The following is a 20,684-nucleotide window of genomic DNA, read 5'->3' as shown; positions in this document are numbered from 1 at the left end:
GAAGATAAAAAGGAGAAAATTACTCGGAAGTTAAATCTCTCGATTCAAGTGTGTGTGCAGCCTGGTTGAGTCTCATTCAGTGGGAAAATGACCGCATCGTGCAAAACTTTATCAGTATGAGGTAACACATGCCGTCGGCGCTCTAGCACGCAAGTCGAATATTGCATAACACTTAAGCCGCAGATACAAAATCTGTATCAACATTCGAGTCGAATCTCGATGAGAATTAATAGCTAGTTACAACCATCGTTTTTCATCCGGTTAATTAGGGAGTCTTAGGTTCACTTCGTTGGTTCTTTTACTCTTTATTTCAAATTCACTATAATACATTCATGGAATTTTAAGTATTAAATTTATACTTGTAACACGGGTCTCTCGTGTTTTCCCTCGAGGTTGTCATTGACAGCTGAGTAACCAGTTCCTCCCTGAAACGGAATTTTATTTCGTCATGAATTTTTAAAAATCAAGGACGATTTCGTTTTATTCACTTCCTTTCTTCGTTTATCATTTCAATATTCATTTGATCATTCCCACAGCCTCCAATATTTTGTCAATAATTAAATTATCATTTATAAATGAATTATCAAAAATCAAAGAGAGATTGAACATGACTCTACTCAAATAAGAATGCCTGGGAATTTTTTGCCAATTTTTATCAGAAAATATTTTCGAGTCAATAGAATTACCCTTTGAAGAGGAATAATATCACTCTCTTTAAGGACTTTTCCGTCCAAGGGATTGACCCAATCCTTTTTTATAAGTTTCTCGAAGCACTCCATGGTGATCACATCTCCCCTGTGATAAAAAATTATATTTTAGTCATCATGAAACCGATGCATGTTGCAACGATGAATTAATGCATCTTACGTAGTTTTTATAACAGCACATGGTACACTGTTACTGAGAACATCGTGTGTGATGGGACACATGTACCTGGCCTCCTTGACAATGAGTGATTTTTTGTCATCGGGATCTTTCACCTCCGTGAACTTGACATTTATTAAATCCTTGAGTTTTAGGGGTTTATCACTAACAGGACAATAGATTGTCTTTTCAGGTTTTTTGAGAGGTGCAGCTTTTGCTTCTGGAGTTTTAGATGGAATCCAGAAACTTGGTAGGGTCTTCTCTCGTCCCTCAGCCATATTCGATATTGATGGACTGGGTTTTGCATCGTCCTTGGATGGAACAATGTTCTTCTCGAATTTGAAGAAGCTCTGAAGTTTCTGGAGCTCTTCAGTAGCTGTTTTCTCGTTAGATTCTTCCTGGATAAAATAATTAGGTTCGCATTCATTCGCTAGTGTTGGGATACTGATCATTGATTTGTAATTAATAATTCTAAGTCTCACCTCTTCTTTATTTTTTTGCAATTCATATTGTTTCAATTTTCGTGTATACTCTTTTTTCTTCGTTAATATGTATTCTAGGATAGCTTCTTTGTCGAACAGGTAACCATCGGCACTGCAAAGATAATAAAATTAATCTGATGTTTAATCATTTAATTCTAGTTCCGTAATTTTCTAATGTCAATAGCTCACTCAATTTTCAATGAAATATGTTCAATGTTTAAATTAAAAAATTAAATTTACGTTATAACGGGATTTCTACAGGGTTGTAAAGTCAGACAACAGCAATCGAATCCCTTCACTGAGTCCTTTCCAATTCTGTGGGCATTTGTACCATAGCCAGATGCTGCTGCATCCTTTTTTTTCTCGTGGTACGTGTACACTGCACCTGCTGTACAATTTCTCGCGTGTCTCGTCATTTTTGTTCGTGAGATTTTTTTGAGTAAATTGAGAGGTTATTTGGTTATGACAGGAGCATGTAGATCATAAACAGACAACATCTTGGGAGACTTTCAGACCGTGGGGCCTCTGGAATCGGTAAAATTGGGATCTGTATTACCTAGGTCTGATATGGGTAAAATTTTGGATATATTTACGTGAAATATTGGCTTGAAATATTTAAAATAATTTTTATTTCATGAAGTTTTATTTTATCCATTGCAAATGTGAAACAATTCCTTCCTACACTTGTTCATTGTTGTTTTAACAATATTCAGTCAATTTGAGTAACAATTGAGGCACAATTAATTCACACCCGGGGTTAAATCATCGAATTAAATTGATTAATCATCTTCAGAAGATGAATCCGAGGTCGTCTGTCTGTTGTGCTTTCTTCGTTTTTTGTTCTTAGATTTTTTCCGTTTGTCTTTCTGCTTCTTTCTCCTACTTCTCTCCTGGTCCTCCGAAGACGAGGACTCGTCCTCAGAATCATCAGACTCACTCGTTGTGTACTCACGTTTTCTGCTCTTGTGCTTAGACTTTTTCTTGCTTCGTTTTCCTTTTTTTTCCTTCTTAGCTTCTTTCAATTTTTTCTTCAGTTCCTTTTCTCGCAGTTCAGTGAGTGGTGTCACATAATTTTGATCACTGTCTGAGCTTGTGCTGCTGACGTCCAAAACAATTTCCTTGTTGGGATCAACTTTTATGAAGTTTCTGCATTGATATGTCAAGTGTCCGGCATAACCACACTTTTTACATGCCGGCCTCACTTGCTCCTTGTTCTGGGGGATGAGCTTCGATATTATATCGGACTGCATTATCAAATTAGACCTATAAAAACGTCCATTCATTAGTGTTTTAATTCCTCGAATTTAAGTCATTATTTTAATGTCATAGACAAAAGTAGGCACCTGATTTTATGTACATAAAACGTAATGTGTAAATACCTTTGTTCGTTAATGTCTGCGTTAAAAAATGGACGTTTTCTAAGTCTCGTAATTTTTTTCGTTGAATTACTTGGTTAATCTCGTATAAAAATACAAAAATAAAATTTATGGAGAATTGACATTGTTGATAATCCACAGGGCCATATTGTTGTGGGCTACTGAGGCGCCATCGTTGTGATGTGAATCAAGCACATACGAAATTAGAATTCTCCAAAAATGACTAATTTTTATTATGAAAAATAAATATCTTGATCTCATAATTCGTTACAAAATAGGGGAAGAAATATTCAAAACAACACTTTCAAAAAATCATTTATTTATGCATATTTTACAGTATTAAATAATTATTTATCAAATAATCCATGGACCGCTGGTATTGATACAATTGTCTAGGAATCACTGATATCTTAGAAGTCTTATTAATTGATCTTCTTAAAAATTTAATGAAAAATCAGTGCTTCATGCCAAATAAGCGTCTCTCTACAATTAATTTTCCTAAGAAAAACTTAAGGGCTCGCCCTCCAGTGCGGCCACGTCTGAATGATTTTGTATAATTGTTCACCAGGACTGGCCGTCCTAATCAATTGCTTCTGTCCCAGCAATTTATAATCACTCGCTAATTCCCTGAACTTGACTCCTAATTCCAGCAGCTGCTGTGCAGCTCTGAGTTGCTTCTCGTTCGGTGAAACTTTATCAAAATCCCCAATGAAGCCAACTCCGATACTTTTTTTATTGTAATTGAACGTATGAACTCCCTCGACGTTCCATCCACGACCCACGTAAATATTACCATCACCACCCACCAGGAAGTTGTATCCAATGTCATCCCACTTGTTCCATTGGATGTGCGAATTCTGGAGACGTCTGACTTGTTGAATGCAGTTGCTTTCATTAAGACAAGGATCGGTTTCTGTGTGACCTATCACTACGTATGGGGTGGGAATGGCTGATAGCGCTGGAGATGGACCCAGAGGTGGTTGTGCTCCCCAATCCACTCGACGAATTATTTTTATGGGGTCTGGATCATGAAAATTGAAATATTATTTAGGCATTAATAAAAAAAATATTATTCTTGCAAACAAAAATTTTTCTTGGGAGGAAAATTCATTTTTTTTATTTATGACACCGCTCATAACTTATAAAAAAAATTTAATTTGAAAAAATTAAATTATTTAGTCGAGTATAGTTATTATATATTAAAGATGATTCGTGACGGTTTAATGTGTTTAATATCATGATAATTGAAATTACCGTGCGCAATCATTGGAGGTACCACTTCACCTGTCAAATTGGCTGATGGAATCGTTGGCACTTCTATGGAGATAGACACCTGGGGCGCCTCCGCAATGGACATTATCAGCCGAATCAAAATTGTGACATTCTGTGTCATTTTAGCTAAAGTCATCTTAGCACTGCGACGTAAAATATAGATCTGAAAAATAATTCTCGTCCCGGTTTTACATGAATAATCACTGGAGAGATATGCGATCTTACTGCAACGCGTAACTCTAATGTAAGGAAATATCTTCTAATCCAGTCTATATAAATCCACTCCAGAGATTAGTCATTCTGTTTTTCTATGGGACAGGGAAAAAACGCTGATGACGTCAAGATTAATTTTTCTTGATCCCTGATCCGAAAGTGCGGTCCTCCCGGTGCAATTTTGCTCCCGGAACAACGCCTTTTGTGCAGCGCGTTATTCATATTTTTTTTTGAACATGAGTTTATCGTAGTTTCCTTTCAGGTTCATATAAGGAAGAGGTAGTAGACTAGAATTTTTTTCCGTTAGAACTTCATTTTTTATTCCTCATTACATTCTTCCAATTGCTCAATCGTAATTTATTTCTCGTTTTTCCTTATGTGGAAAAGCTCGTTTGACAGCTGAGAACGAATATTAATGTTTACAGTATATCATTCATAATGAATTAATCTACTATGGAAGTGAGTTAATCACTGGACTTAAATAATCACAAGTATAATAATAATTCTGGCACTAGATTATTTAAAATTAATTCCTTAGTGTAACAATGTACTCGCACAGACGTCATAATATTTTTTTCCCCACAATTTGTGGAATGATCTTGATGATTTCTACTTCAATCATAAGCTCAGGGTTCAGCACTCCAATGTGTCCAAGTCTTGATAATCTCGTAGAGTTTGTCCCCAGGGCTGGCAGTGTCTCGTACTTGTCTGTGCCCCAGTAACTTATAATCAGCAGTCAACTTTCCATCCTTGACTCCGGACTCGAGCAAGCTCTTCGCAGCTTTGAGCTGCTCATCACTCGGTACGACGGTTTCGAAGGTACCGATAAAACTCACTCCAATGCTTCTAGAGTTGTAACCGATTGTGTGAGCACCAGTCATGTCCCATCCACGACCCTCGTAGATGTTGCCATCTCCACCAACCAGGAAATTATAACCAATGTCATCCCATTTGTTCACTGTCATGTGAATGTTCTGAATATCGCGAACTTTGCTGGAGCACTCGTCCTTTGTGGTGCAGGGGAGAAAGGCGGTGTGGCTTATTATGACGTATGATAATGGAGTTTCTGATAGTCTGGTCAGTGGAGTTGTTGATGTCTTAGCGCCCCAGTCTCCTCGACTAATTATTGTCACTGATTGTGAATCTATTGTGTGGGGATATTGATTGGATTTACTCAATATATCTGTCCGGAGAATTTTTTTTTTTTGAATATTCTAGTGGTGTTGAGGAGAATTATTAATTTTCATCCATGAAACTCCCTCATCCAATTGATTATTGCGTTAATGAGCCCATAAAGAAGTTTCATAGTTGGAAAATAATAATTACAGAGAATAAGTTTGAAGTTTCTGGGGACTGATGTGAATTGTTTTATGTGAACAGTTTTATCGACTAATTTTTTTTAGTTAATATTTAGAAAATTATCTCATCGTTATGTCATTACCATCTCCTAACGTTCCCGATACATGAAGAACAGCAACAATCAGCTCTAATACTACTATTCTATCAAATGTCATTTTTTTTATTTTACTCGCGGCTATTGCACCTGACGTGTCTGGCAGAAGTACCTGATATGTTTAAAAAAAAATCTGAAATGCCGTTTTTAAATCATTTTCATCGACTGATAGAGCTCAAGAATGTTATCAGATTTAATTAACTGTATCTGGGTATGATAGAGAACATAAGATATGTAAATTTATTAATATTCAGTTAGTCTCCTTATCTGCAGGATCACTCCATTGAATTGTTAAATTTATAGCGACTTCACGTTCATTTCTATCAGCGAAGGTTTTTTTGAGATAGTCTTCTTCACGTCTCTCATTAAATCAGTTGAATATTCAGTGGATTAAATTATTTGAAACATATGATAATAGCAAACATACCCTAATGTGCTTCAACGTTCATATTTCATTTCATTCTGTTCTTCGCTCAACTGATATTTATTATGATGAATGATTATATGATTATTTCACTGGATTCAATGATAGATAAGAAAATGAGGAATCAATTTTTGAAGGAATCAATGAGCTGGATTGACATACCCCATTAGAACTTCGACTAGAACGATTATAAAGGCAGAGAAAATATTTAAACGATTCTCCGAAAGCTATTTAATAGTCCGAACAAAATTAGTCATCAGAGTTTGAATTAATTTCCTGAAGTATAAAATTATTAGAAAAATTATTCCAATAAAAAAATAATTCCATCGTAGATGAGTAAAACGAACTGCATTCCCAATTAGTCACTTTTATAGAAACGTTTATTATTTATTCAAACCAATTATATTTCTTTCACTGCTGTCTTAAATAAATATGACGAGACATGTCATTAGCTCCAAATTTCAATCATTTGACAATCTTTAGGGCTTCTCAGACCAATGTGGCCACGTTTGAATAATTTTGTAGAGTTCATCTCCAGGACTCAGAGTTTCGCTGACTTGTCTGTGTCCAAGTAACTTATAACTATCCATCAATTTTCCCATTTTCATTCCTGTCTCGAGGAGGTTCTGCGCAGCAGCCAGTTGTTTGTTACTGGGTACTGCTGTACTAAATGTACCGATAAAACTAAGTCCAATGCTTTTCTTATTGTAATTGAAAGTATGAGCTCCTTGAACGTCCCACCCTCGACCCTCGTAGATGTTGCCATCGCCGCCCACGAGGAAGTTATATCCAATGTCGTCCCATCGATTACCCTCCATGTGCATTGTTTGAATAGTTCGAACGATTTTGGAACACTCGAGCTTCGTGGCACACGCCACTGACGCTGTGTGACTTATTATTGCGTATAGTAGAGTACCTGGTAGTGGTGTTGGTGTCTTCTTCGGTGGTTTTCCTCCCCATTCTGCTCTACTAATGATTCTAATCTCATCTGGAATAAAATGGATAATTCTATTTCAGAACTTCCCTAAAATAGAACGATATTTTCATAGTAATTTTTAATTTCATGTCATATCGTGTTCGTAATTTTATCAGGCTCTTCATTAACTCAGATGATATGATTCAGAATATTGATAAAAAAAAATTATTAATTTATTCCGTTTCATTAGACTTGCCGGCTTCAGCGTAGGCTGATGACACTGCACCTATCAGTAATCCACTCAATAATATTGCACTGCACTTCATTTTTATTTGATTGACAGTTTCTATTGTAAGACTCCAAGCTCACGACTGGAATGTGAACAGTAACTTAGAGCTATTGTTTATAAATTGAAGCTATTGGTTTGCCACTAGATAAGTTATGAGTTGGAAATCCCAGTCCTTGCAGATTGACGTAGATAGTACTTCCTGTGAGGTTTTCCTGCTGACAGACAAGGAGAGGAACTGTGAGAGGGTCGGGGACTCCCTCCTATTTTTGCTTCTTTTATTCATTATCTAGTTGATAAAGAGCTCGATATCTCGATCGTTCATCAGTTCCACAGATTTCCAAAAATAAATTCTCACGTGCATGAACTTATCCAACAGAAGAGATCAGACGTTTTTTCGTATCTTTGAAAAAATCCTATGAATTAGAACATTAAATAAAAAGACCATAAGGTGCCACATTTCAGTAATTAAATTGATAACTTGTTTTATTTAATTTGATACATAAAGCATTAAAATAAAAAACACATTGATTTCGCATAAAAACTATACATAGAAAATTATTGGATACCATAGTAGTACTGATGATTAGGGTAATAACAAGATTACATGGATGGTCGATGGTAACATATAAATAACAAAAACGCGTTAAAAATATTCCTCTGGTCTAATATTTACAAAAAGCAAGATCCAACCTTATTTTTTTCGGGCACAATTTGGGAAAAAAATTTCATTCAGATTAATGGAGTGAACAGCTTCCACACCATCCACATCATAATCAATCCGAAGAATGTTTTCGTTCCTTGATGCAACCAGAGGAGTCTCTGTGTCCTCTTCCTGCTAGCCTCGAGTGTGGTTAGATCCTCCTTGAACAAATAAATCTTAACCCCCATCAGATAATTTCGGAAGTAATTCCGCCAATCAAAATTCTCAAGATTAAACTTGAAATTTTGCTTATCCTTGGCGTCCAAACGCTTCCACAACTGTTGAACGTTGTTAGTTTTGTAAGACCAATTCCTCATAGTAAATTCCTGAACAACGCTCAGGTACTTGAAGATCTTGGTCACCATTTTATATGTTCGTGGTTTATTTCCGGTGCAGATGAGGAAGAAGTCGAGTATAATGGCAGGGACTAGGTGAAGAAAGAGAACTGATAGGGAGTGAGACAGGGAAGATGCTTTTGGGGAGAATGTGAGGTACCATTTTGCCTGCAGAATGGGAAATTCACGAGCACCTGCTAGACAATAGTCGTAGTAGTCTCCCCATAGCAGTGGGGCATCCACAGTTGATACATAATTGTAGATCAGTGTTTTCTCGTTTCTTCTGGAAATTGTGAAGTTCATCATGAAAATTCCTAATTTAAAATATTTTTTTTCGCAATTATTTGGGACCTCGTTAGTACAAGGTCCACTCAAAAAGTCTAATAACTATTCTCCCGTTATTAAATGATATTTCACCTGTCAGAGTGAGTTGCCACGTCCCATGCAGAAGCTATCAACCCGTTGACGGTGTAATCTACTGGTACAACATTGGCTTCAATGTCGGGTTTATAGTGGACACTCTTTAGAATACCCAATTGTGCTGCTGCAACACCTCCAGTGGGTCCATAATAATTATCGATCCATCCAGGGAGAGGTTCCTCAGCGCACGAAATTACTATAAAAAAATAGTAAATGGAAATGAGCGGAAAAAAGCGATCGTTAAATTATTTTTTTATCGATGGGCGTTTCATTGAAAAAAAATATATCCAAAATTTTGAATATGCGCCATTCGGTGGTTGATCCTCACACTTTCTCCCAAATACTTTTATCCATTCTCAGTCTCTGGAAATAGTACTTCAATCGATCTGCATACCATCTCCAACGTTCCCCTGGTCTCCAAATCCCTGAATGAATCAGGAGTGGAGGCAGGAGATCTCGGTGATGAGGAAATTTTCCCAAAATTATCGTTTCTTAAATCTTCGTAATTGGGAATTGTTTCTAATGATTCTCTTCCCATGGTATCAAAGTCATCTTCAAAGTTGTACTCAGGGTACATGGTTTCTACAGGTTCGGGGGAATTAACCTGGGTTATCCTAGGGCCAGGGCGAACAACCCCATAAATCATAGCACAGACGAAAATAATAATTTTTCCAATGAGTGCCAAGATGAAGAGACCGAGAGTTAATAAAATCTGATATACCACCGTGAAAATTCCAGTAATCAAATACATAGCTATAGCCAAACACATCTTATCTGTTCTTCAGTTTATTAATTATTTAAATAAACTGCAGAGACTGTTTACCCTGAAGTTATCGTCTGAAAAATAAGTGATGTTCACTTACTGATGCCAGGCCTGAATATTCCGACTGGCAAATCCTTGCTTCTCTGTTGTACCACCTGTTCAGCCAGTGCCTTGGTGTAGGTGTAAGTGTTGGGCCAATTCTGAAGGATTCTGAAAAATAAAGATGAATAATAAAAACAATAGTCAGAGTAAATAAGCCATTTGTACGTCAAGTTCAAAGTTTTCTGAATGCATAATGAATTATTCAATTATCAGACATTTTTTTCTTACCTCGGTAATACGTCGTCGACTGCATCATCTGAGAGTGTGTTGACCACTATTTTGAGGTCCTCATACTGCATGGGATGAGAGTAAAAGGATTCTTCGATTGTGTCCAGATGACAATTTGAGTAAGCAGTCGAGACATGAATCATTGCCTAAAAAATATTAAATAGAATTCGGTCAACAGGTTTTTGTTGGATCACTTGAGGAATGAGTAGTTCTGTATTCTGGGTACACATCCTGGGATCAAAGGAGATAAAGATATGAATATTCTCGAGGTCGAGGTCTCGACGACTCTTTGAGTGTCGCCGAAACAATTTTTTTTTTCAGTGTCAAGAATCATTCGATGGAAATGAATAAATTGTTCGGTGACAGTGGGAGGGAAAATAAAGGAGTTTTATGAGTGCGTTCTGGGTAGTGAATTAGCACCTCTGCTAATTCTTCAATTGAATTTCAAGGTGAGGAAAATTGCAAGTATTCATTGAACACTGGGAAATACATTGTTGAATCAACTATTTGACGTTAGCACTTGAAAGACTTTGGATCTATTTGTTCTTCTGGTTGTTGGTGAGTTCAGGGAAGTGTAGATTTTGCGTTGTTTCATTTAATAATATTTGTAGTGTTGGGAGAGAGAGAGGTGATTAGACCCCTTGGAAGTGATTAGACCAGAGAAATACAATTTACAAAAAATGAACATTTCTCTGAAATAAATGTATATTTGGCAAAAATAATTTTTCTTTCGTTTAGACAAATTATTCAACCCATCGCGCCTATGTCAACCTTTTAGGAATTTCCATAAAAATTTCTGATAAAAAATTAAGACGTAATATTCACAAGATTTTTGTCTTCTGGACTTACGACGTATCAAATTAAATAAATCGTCATTGCCTACGAAAATTTCGAAAACTCTGCATTAAGTAACATCAACTTTCTTTTTCACCGCGATAATTCTATCTTCTCAATTTTCCTAAATGTCGAATATAATCGTATAGACAAATAGATATCCATTGAAATGGTATATTATGCAGTCAATTCATGAATTGGAGTTTGATTTTTTTAAATTGTATTCATAAACGTGCCTCCAGCACACTCGTGCGTCGATTGCGTTTGTGTGTGACGTAACTGAATGAAACAGGTATGTGTAGTATGTGTGTGTAACACCGATTGCCGATGTGAGAGAGATTTCGGCTGTGTGACCCCATTAATAGGGATGGATTATGAAATACCTCCCTTTATGTACACCATACGATGATTAAACATTGCACTGTGAATATGCAGTTTGCAATAGCTTTCAATTTTTCCTCATCGTCGTGACAACTTTGGATAACTCACCTTGAGCTTCTTCATTTCTTTGCATAAATTTAGCACTGCCAAGGTACCGCCAACATTTATCGCTGTTGAAACACGTAGTTTCTCGTCGAAACGTACTGTTGCTGCACTGTGAAAGACGATTGATACCTGTGACGAAATGTTTTGTCTTTATTATTTTATTCTGCGAATTGTTTGCTAGTCCTTTCTACCACGTTAGTGATTCCAGGCGTCATTAACAATAACGAAAATAATTATTGAAATTGGATGATTACCTCTTGAATCAATAAATCTCGATTGCTCTCTGATAATCCGAGATTTGGTGACTCACAGTCTCCGGCTACAGCCACAACTTTGTGCCGAAATTTGGGAGAATTTGTCTTCAGGTGCTCGAATATCTTGAGAAGCAGTAAAAGAATGATAGCTAATGAGGGGAGAAAAATGTGGGGAAAATTAGCTCTGAATTAAATTTTCTGAAGATTTACTTTGATTGTGAAAATTATCTGGGACTTTAACAGGTGATTTTCACCAGCAATAATATTTTTAAAAATTCAGGGGCCATTTTCCACGCATTTTTCTCACGTTGATTCAGTAACAAATAACCCACCGGTTCGTTGAATAAATCATCAACTCGATCAACAACATTATGTGCCTTCTTGGGCCTCACCAGGAGGTAAATTGTTGATACATCTGGACAACTTCTCAGTAGTTTTTCGACCAGTGTCTTGCCGAGGAATCCAGTGCCCCCTGAAAAACAATTACCATGCATCTTTCAGCGGAGAGAGAAAGCTCCCGAGTAAACAAATAAAATTCGATGTATTAGTGGTAACAATGTACCTGTTATAAAGACGTTCTGACCAGTGTAGAAATCTTGAATAGCCGTTCTCATGATACCCCCATCACCGTTGATTCTATTTGTCACGTTGTTGTTATTCTCGTTCATTTCTAGGCGATCGTCGTAGACGACACCTGAGGCCTGAGGACGAAATTTTAGGTGATTTTGTCAGGACAATATAGTTATGGGTAGACAAGTCATTAATTTGATGGGAAATATTTTATTTCATGCAAAATAAGAAGACGAATTGTCATTTTTTAACAATTGGACTAGAAGTTTTAGAAAAAAAAATTCTTCCTGGACGTACGGAAATCAATAAATTCTGTTAGTTAATTATTCGCTAAAATTTTCACTCATCAGTCATTCGAAATATAGAAATGAGTGGTGATGAAAAAGATATGGAAGCTGCTGGGCAGCTGAGACACGCATTTCGTTGGCCGATAGGAAAGTTAACAGGATACTCCTGAAGTTTTATGTAACTGTGAAGCTGGGGATTACGAGATGACGAAGTTATTATTACGTTAGGATTATTACACTAAACGCTGGACTGTAAGAATAATTTTTTAATTATCGTTCGAGATTTTTTTATCTTTGTTTGTACTTTCATAACTTTCACCGGTGTTTTATTTAGTCACAATTGTTTTTTTTTTTTTTTCAATTATTATCAGTTGTTCAGTTAATCTTTCTGTGATTAGATGATTTTTGGTAATTGGTAGAATTCGAGACATTGATTTTTGTGGCCGTGAGGAGATGAAATTCATTTTCTCACGCATCACTCTCGTACGATGAACCGAGGCGGTTTCACTTTCGTTGAAACCGCAATGGGCCCAGTCGTTTGGAGAAACGTTCCCGCAATTCTAATTATGATACAATTGAAATAATTGATCGATGAAAGGGGGAATTGAACATAATGGGTTGGAAAAATTTCCGGTGCACCTGAAATTTGAAAAATATTTTGAAAAAATTCATGATATCTTGAAATTTGAACAAATTTCATTATTTAAAATTCGCAAGTCGCTGGAAATTAGTGGAAGGTCAAGTTTCAATTGAATTCCACGAAAATATCTAGAAACCGGTGAGTCTGCGGTTAAAATCGCCTTAAATTTCTGTACAACTAAAACTACTATTGAAATTTTATGAAAGTTGTAAAAGTCGCGTTGTTCTACTCCGAAAAATTTCGAAATTTTGTCTAATAATTATATCTAGTTTCCCCCTTTCGAAAATTACTACTCAACTATCCACAAAATTCCACCTGTTATCCACCCGTTCAAAACGCGGCATTCACCTGACCATTAAAACAAAACAAATCAATTATTCGGTTGTAAAATATCCGCTGCTAATACACTAATAACCCCCGGATTTTTTTGCCCCCCCCCCCTTCCCTCCCCCCACATAAAAATCACACTCTTGACCCAGTTATTTTCACTGGATCGAGTGAAAAAGTGACGACGCGAGTGAATTCCTTCGAGCGATTATTGCATCGCAGACATTGAATAAAATACGGTAAAATAGCGGGAGATTTTGAACGTCATTTTCAACGGTGTCTCGTCACTCGATAACAATGATAACGAAACAAGTAATAATTACTAACGTCATCGACATATCCAGGCACAGGATTCTCCAGTAACATGTTCTCTCCAATTTACACTTAATCACGAATTACGACGATGAAACGAGTGAATGTAAAAAGAACCACCGTCGATGAGGTAATTGTGAAGATTTGGCTCGGGCAATCTCCAGATGCCTGGAGGACCCAACACTGTGCCGAATTTATCGAAAGTGAATAACGAATATTTTGGACACTTGGAGCGATCGCGTTATAGTGACAGTCCGAGGTTGGTGAACACACTGAGCCACAATTCTCGGACAGCGGGCTAACTAACCCACTGGGGAAGCCCTCTTCTTCATCGGTTATGTCGCCCCTCACTTGACGCTCAGCGCTACCAGCACAGAAAGTGAAGATTCCATTTGACCTTCACGAGTTGGTTAGGGGAGGGTGTAGCGAAATTAATAGTCTTCGATTAATTATCTTAAGAAAAACAAAATACTTTCGTTGACTAGCCCCATCCCCAGGGACAGAATTCTCTCTGTCAAAAGATGGATTTATCAGTGGGTCCATTCCCAGATGGTCGAGCTCCATAAATATTTTTTTTATAGAAATTTTTCAATCCAGAGAAATCGATTGATTTAAATTTACATCCGGTGGAGGGATTTCATAGTAATGACGCCTCCTCCTCCCTATTCTGGGCAGGTAATGCCCATGGAGACGTCAAGGCGAGATACATCATTAAATATTATCGAGGGTTGGGGGGAAGAGACGACGCGGAAGAACCACCAAAGTCCCATCGTGATTCTGATGGGCAGTCGTTGGGGGACAGGAGAGTTGACGCAATTTTTTATGATTTCATTCTATAATCTTTGCGGTGTGGGTTATTCGAATTCCACGCGGAATTATTGCTCAATGTGTTTACTCGTAGTACTTGACCCTCAATTAACGCGTCAAGGCTGATGGTTCAGGTGAAAAGGAGTAGATTTATTAATTATGGAGATGTTCGCCAGTGTCAGGCTGAGTTGGGCTTTTGTCCTGTGTTTTTAGCGATTTTCCACTGCAATTTTCAGCGATTAGGCCGTTGATAATTGAAAATTGTGAGGAATTGAAAGTGGAAAGTCCAGTTTTCAGGTCAATTGTTTCAGAAACATTAATGAGATACCACGCGGAGGGAAATTTTCGATAAAAATTAGATCTCTAGAGGCCGAAACATGGGGTAAAATGACAATCAACTACTTTAAGGTCAAGTTTTGTTGGAAAAATGAGACTTGGGAGACTAATTTTTGGAATAAAATTAACATTCGTCCCTCGTTTCACCCCCTGAAGGACTAATTTTTATCTTAAATTTTTCATCCGCACCGGAAACATCAGTGAAACTTCGCGAAACTTTCGCGAAATTTCCACTTCATCAATCGACGAATTAATAAGAAATTAATTATAAACATCAATTATAAATAATCTCCCGGAGCAATTGCATCTATAAATAATAACCCGTAATTACCCGCGAGTGAGACACAAACTGCTGGATCACCCTATCATGGACCATTAGACATGATGGATCAATCCATTCAATGATGATCGTAAAATTGACTGATAATCGATTGCATCACGTCACAAATTAATTGATGACGACGATCTACGGTACACATACGGCAACATTGTACTTGAGAAAATATTGTAACATACGCAGGTACCTCCCCCTCATTTCATCGAGTCATAAAGCAAGTGAGAGGAAGGGAGGGCGGCAATGTGTCTCGTACAAAACTCATGGCCTAAATCTTTCTTTTAAAAAACGGCCCGTTTGCGTAATCTTACCAAGAATATAAGTATGGTGAATTATACACATGATTTGTTATACAATGAATTGTACGGGGCGAGAAGGACGGGAGCCATCGTTTAATGATGTAACCACTATCCGGCGTCACGACAACTGGCCTAGAGGAATTGGCCGCATAGATGTTTGGATATTATTTCGCAACGTGAAAGTTGAAAGATCTCCGTGCGAGACACTTGTATCTCTTTCTCCTCGTATGCTGGGATCCACGTGGGGTTCGGGTTAGGGGAACTGATAAGCTGGAATTTTTATAGGGGCAGGGGAAAACAAGTTTTTCTGGACATTTTCGAGATTAGATAACTGGAGAATTTTTTTTTTTCGGCAATTGTGACAGGGGTGGACGACACTGGGAGATGTTTTTAATTAGATGAAAAGAAATTTTGGAGAAAAATTAGACATCTAGAGGGTGACATGTGCCAGGTAATATTTTTGAAACTGTTGATCACATCCCATGAGGAGAAATTTTGAATAACTCAGTTGTGACAAAATTTAAGACACGAAAAGAAAAATTCTTGAAAAATTACGTGATTGTTCCGTAATCGGCCAGTGAAAATAATATTCGGTAAAAATGACGGAACGTTTTGGACTTTTTTCTGATAGTTCGCTGAAAAAGTGCGTAACTGTTCCGTCATTTTTCCCAAATATTGTGTTGACTGGCAAATTATGGAACAGACAGGTAATTTCTAAAGAATTAAAAAATCGTAAATTCGGCGCCGCGACGCTCATAGCGCAACCAACGGAGTCTTAAAACAACGTCAGCACTTTCTATTTATCTCACGATCGGAAATCTCCACTGAGATAATTAAAAAATTCATTGATAACTACTCGGGTGGACAGTGACCGACTTTAAAGACTGGCGAGCCAAGGTAACACAGGTAACTCAAACACACCTGCGCCGGTGCTGTCGGATACTATATTAACAGCCGTCCGCAAACGTCAGGTGAACGAAAAACGTTCGTTTTACACACCATAGATTTTATAAAAAAAAATTATTTATTAGCAAGAAAAATATAATCATTTTTTTACGTAAAAAAAAGTTATAAAAAAAATTCTAATCATAATATATATGAAATAATCATATACATATATATACATATATAACAAACGCTGACAGCTTTGGCAATCTCAGATGTAACAAAATTAAAAACTATTGGACAACTATTAGTTATTGCAAATCCCGTGAATTATTCCATTATCCATAATACCATTATTATTCCATAATTTTTATTGAACATTTCTCTCGCCATGAAAATATTTCAAAGAATGCGGTTGGCAAGTTAATGCATAAAACATCCCGTAGATGTCTGACATTTTCTTTGCAGAGTTAAAAAAAAAATTAGAAAGAGAAAACGAATGCCGAGAAATGCGACAATGGAGGGCTTTCAATATAAGCATCATCGTGTGACCCGATTACCTTGATGTGCCACACCATGAACATTTTTCACAGTGCCCTGTTATAAAGTCCCATTGTGCCGCTCCGTGGAGTATCATTTGAACGTACCATCCTCTCCCTGTATTTAACATGAGTTAAGTGTCAATTGTCGGTACACCTCGCGGGGTTTTCAAACTCGACATTGTGCGAAGCTTAGAAATGAGATATTCATTTGAATTTATCTTGTATCGTTGCATTCTGCTTTACATTGCACAAGTCACATTCAATTTGCCGGCACGCAGTAATCGCAATGGCCATTAGCATAAGGAGAGAGATCTTGAGAATATGTGTAACATATTTCTCCTCAACGGGTAATGAATAATGATAATTATTTGGAATGTCGTGGAGCGTTATAAAAAATTGGAGATGTGGAATTTCAAGGGGGAGAAGAAGTTTTTTTAATTAGGCGGAAGTCCGGGATTGGGCGTCAAATAGGTTTATAATCAACGGAATTTATTAATTACTTAACGTGAAAAATGCCCTCGTGAGAGGAATTGGGATATTAAATGGAAAAAAATGGAGATTATTGTGGGTTAACGAATTATATTGTTTCGACAATTATAAACAACTGTCGGTATGTTGTCGACGAGTGATATAATTCACTGAAAATTCTACACGTTTGAGATGAATTTTCTACGAGATTGAGATTTTGAGATTTTTTACGAATTTTCAGAGAACTGGAAATGGAATTTTTTAGAAAATCCGCAATTGTTGGGGAAACTCCAATTTTTATATGAAAAATTCCAGAATATGTTGAATCTCCGATAGATGGCAGTAACACGAAAGAGTTGCTGAAGACTTTTTATATAAATGAACAATCGGAAATTAAGAAAATAAAGAGTTCACTAATTTCTGTTCATTAGGTACGAATATCTTTTTTTCTGAGATTATTGTGACCGCGTTATTTTTTTTCCAACTCTTTGCAAAATAATCAATTAACAACAGCAAATTTAGCTCACTTATTTATTATAAACTGATAGGAATCGAGAAAATTTATAGACAGAAAATTAATTCAAATAGTCATTTGATTACCCGGAAAATTAATCTTCTCCCAAACGTATTTTCTTGCTCTAAACGATGAGTACCTCCTCCCATAATTATTACTGTTCCTTCAATTTGTTAATGTTCCCCCAGAATTATCTCGATAATATTGTTAGTGGAAAAATCAATGGAAATGACTCTCATAAAACTCGTAATCGAAAGACAAAAAACCGGTTCCCGGGAAAATGGCCAGAAAAATAAAATATTTTCGTTGGAAGTGCGGAAAAGGTACTACTCATCCAATAATAAACAATAGTTATATTTATATGTTATGGATAACTCCATTTTTTTTATTTTCATTAACAACCATACATAATTACATATTCAATAATTCACAACTACATAATTAAAAGTAGTTAAATAACTGTTAAATATCTTTTCCTCCCATAGTCTCATGACGATTTGCCAGTTTTCTCCCTCTTGTCACTTCCTCCCCTACCCCAATATACCCCCATCAGCCTATCAATATATCTATACTCCCAGTGATTCGAAAATTCGCACACGTTAAACTGAAACATGACAGTTGATTCCATAATTCTTTGTCTCACTCGCGCTCAGGGTATGCGCGCGCCGTGGGACAGCCCGTACGTTTATTGGTCGGGCCCCCCAGCCAATCGTCTTGAACTTCCATTCATAAGTTGCGTTGCTTCCGGGAACTGAGATGTCCGACTAAGTATGAGAGGGATGGTACTAAGGCCGTGGCAATCAGAAGGGGGCTATAGAGTGTATGAACTGCTTGATGGAGAAAAAAAAAAATGTTGTTACGATATTGCCTTTTCACTCTACTTCTCATCGTCGTGGGGATTTTCACGGGATTCGGTGGGGGAAATGTTCCACCCCCTTTGTAGAAAAACAGAGCGGAAAAGCAATGGCGTGGAGGGGGTTGACTCGATTTACTCTGGGTAAAGCCACACGGAGAGAAATATTGTTAAATAATTACGTACCTGTTCCGTAATTTCAGTCGCAAAAATTTTTGGTAACAATGACGGAACAGTTACGCACTTTTTGAGGAAACTATCAGGAAAAAATATGGAATGTTGAGTGGAAAGATACGTAATTGTTCTGTAATTTTTACTGAATATTTTTTTGACTGACAGATCACGGAACAGAAAAATAATTTTTCAACATTTTTTTTTTGTGTATTAATAATTATTCTGTAAGTAGCCCATTGGGAACAATTATTGAGCGGATAAAAACTTTACTGGATAGTTGGGTAATTTCTCTTCAATGATTAAATAAATTTGACTGATCAGCACAAAAATTTCCGCAAGAGCTAGGGTTTTTTTTTTTAATTGGACGAGAGACTATATTTATTATTTTTCTTATTTTAGAGTTCCAATTTCATATCTTAATATTCTACGGGTACCGTATAAGTATTTTTTTTTGTATGGGTAAAGTCGAGAGGAGGGGCAATTCAAATCTAAGTGGAACACAACACAATTATTATTTTATATATAATGTGAAGTATGGTGATTGCACGTACATGCGGAGAGTTTTTGCGGAGGTGGTATAGACATGTTTCTGTCAGTTGGTGAAATAAAAAATACGGGAGTATTGACCTTTCAATTGCTGTTCAACGGACAATTGTAACAGAAATATCTCGACACGTTATAAATCTTGATTTCTGTAAACACACGTCTGACAAAAATAATTCATACACGCAAAAAATAATGCCAAGACTCACGGATTTTTCATCTTTAACGTCTCATTTATGCCACACGGATTATAGATAATAAATTCCATTAATTACCTGGTTAATTAATATTTCTTCAACAACAATTATCCAGGGTCTCTAATTATTCACATCGATGGATAATTTATTTTCTAAAGTAATAAACGGATCTCCCTGCGGCATTGAAATCATTCAAACCAATAAAAGTTCTCAATGAAACGTAACTATTCCATAAACATTTATTGGATATTTTCTCACATTCGTAAATTATGTGCAACTCAGGTTCAACGTCATAGATATTAAATCCTGATACTGTATATCCAAACTCTTGACAAGCGGCACCTAAACGTTTTTCTCTCGACTGTTTAATGAAGGTACAGTCTTTATACTTTTGAAACTTGTTACAAATTTATTCAGTCTCACTTATAAAATGAGAAGTTGAATGGGTGCGATTAAGTGAGCACACCGTGAGGATCATTCCACCCTCCCCCCCCCCTCTCTCCACCCCCTTCTCATCACTGTTAACATTGGGTTAAGGTCATGTGAACTATTTGCACTTTTGTTCGTAATCTGCGTAACCTATTACAGATAGTAAATTCAACGATAGGTGCTCTCTCCCGCTTGGATTTCATGTACCGCCAGCAGTGTATGGGGTTTCACAATCTCAAAGAGAAAGGGAATATCTTTGCGTCTCAGATGTAGTATAGCATGGTAGGAATCAACGGTGGAAACGGGGTTTCGTCAACCCCTTAACTAGTACTCGAATGGGGCCACTGAGGGTTGCGGTTTTGTCGTGAATAAGGCGTCGTTCAGACGCGAAACGATAATATCAATTGAGTCTTTATCTAGGGCCACCGAGAAGGCTGATGCCAAGGCTTGCGACGTACTTTGAATTACAAAATTAAGGCTCAATCGCACTTCGCTTATTCAAATCGTATTATTATTTATAGACAATTGCATCATCTATGATTATTTCAAGAGCCTTCCTGTGCATTTGCAGGTCGATATGACAAAATTGTTTCTCTTTGACGTAATTATTCTTCGGGGAGAGAAAAATTCTTGAAAAATTACGTGTCTGTTCCTTAATTTTTCTCGCCGTGTAACTGGTCCGTAATTTTTATCGAACATTATTTCACCTACAATTCGTATAGAATTATTTTCTACACACAAAAAAGAAAATCTGAT

At 36.8% G+C, this 20,684-nt stretch overlaps 5 protein-coding genes across 6 annotated transcripts; all 5 read right to left on the bottom strand.

The window, feature by feature from the left end:
* Positions 1–289: 289 nt before the first annotated feature.
* LOC135167753 (nitric oxide synthase-interacting protein homolog) lies at positions 290–1,844 on the bottom strand. 2 transcript variants are annotated; one of them, XM_064131275.1, is made up of 5 exons: positions 1,587–1,842; positions 1,347–1,458; positions 868–1,262; positions 687–795; positions 290–425 (listed from the first exon to the last, which is right to left on the bottom strand). In XM_064131275.1, the coding sequence occupies exons 1-5, from the start codon at positions 1,760–1,762 to the stop codon at positions 354–356; spliced, it is 864 nt and encodes a 287-aa protein (XP_063987345.1). In that variant the 5' UTR covers positions 1,763–1,842; the 3' UTR covers positions 290–353. The 2 variants fall into 2 exon arrangements, with proteins under 2 accessions (XP_063987345.1, XP_063987344.1); XM_064131274.1 differs by having other exon boundaries at positions 868–1,458; positions 1,587–1,844.
* A 103-nt stretch (positions 1,845–1,947) lies between these two features.
* On the bottom strand, positions 1,948–2,889 carry LOC135167756 (protein SREK1IP1-like). Its single transcript, XM_064131277.1, has 2 exons — positions 2,726–2,889; positions 1,948–2,609 (listed from the first exon to the last, which is right to left on the bottom strand). The coding sequence occupies exon 2, from the start codon at positions 2,594–2,596 to the stop codon at positions 2,126–2,128; it is 471 nt and encodes a 156-aa protein (XP_063987347.1). The 5' UTR covers positions 2,597–2,609; positions 2,726–2,889; the 3' UTR covers positions 1,948–2,125.
* A 130-nt stretch (positions 2,890–3,019) lies between these two features.
* LOC135167755 (peptidoglycan-recognition protein SD-like) lies at positions 3,020–4,214 on the bottom strand. Its single transcript, XM_064131276.1, has 3 exons — positions 4,199–4,214; positions 3,977–4,157; positions 3,020–3,743 (listed from the first exon to the last, which is right to left on the bottom strand). The coding sequence occupies exons 2-3, from the start codon at positions 4,128–4,130 to the stop codon at positions 3,232–3,234; spliced, it is 666 nt and encodes a 221-aa protein (XP_063987346.1). The 5' UTR covers positions 4,131–4,157; positions 4,199–4,214; the 3' UTR covers positions 3,020–3,231.
* A 286-nt stretch (positions 4,215–4,500) lies between these two features.
* LOC135167120 (peptidoglycan-recognition protein LF-like) lies at positions 4,501–7,463 on the bottom strand. Its single transcript, XM_064129966.1, has 4 exons — positions 7,257–7,463; positions 6,571–7,072; positions 5,649–5,779; positions 4,501–5,390 (listed from the first exon to the last, which is right to left on the bottom strand). The coding sequence occupies exons 1-4, from the start codon at positions 7,324–7,326 to the stop codon at positions 4,834–4,836; spliced, it is 1,260 nt and encodes a 419-aa protein (XP_063986036.1). The 5' UTR covers positions 7,327–7,463; the 3' UTR covers positions 4,501–4,833.
* A 291-nt stretch (positions 7,464–7,754) lies between these two features.
* Positions 7,755–13,847, bottom strand: LOC135167752 (fatty acyl-CoA reductase wat-like). Its single transcript, XM_064131273.1, has 9 exons — positions 13,563–13,847; positions 11,974–12,112; positions 11,744–11,883; positions 11,412–11,534; positions 11,161–11,286; positions 9,838–9,983; positions 9,608–9,717; positions 8,742–8,940; positions 7,755–8,607 (listed from the first exon to the last, which is right to left on the bottom strand). The coding sequence occupies exons 1-9, from the start codon at positions 13,599–13,601 to the stop codon at positions 8,019–8,021; spliced, it is 1,611 nt and encodes a 536-aa protein (XP_063987343.1). The 5' UTR covers positions 13,602–13,847; the 3' UTR covers positions 7,755–8,018.
* Positions 13,848–20,684: the final 6,837 nt, after the last annotated feature.

Source organism: Diachasmimorpha longicaudata, chromosome 11 (genome assembly GCF_034640455.1).
Source record: "Diachasmimorpha longicaudata isolate KC_UGA_2023 chromosome 11, iyDiaLong2, whole genome shotgun sequence".
In the NCBI taxonomy this organism is placed as follows: Eukaryota; Metazoa; Arthropoda; class Insecta; order Hymenoptera; family Braconidae; genus Diachasmimorpha; species Diachasmimorpha longicaudata.
Note: the sequence above shows the minus strand (reverse complement) of the source record. Positions and strands in the feature narration are given on the sequence as shown.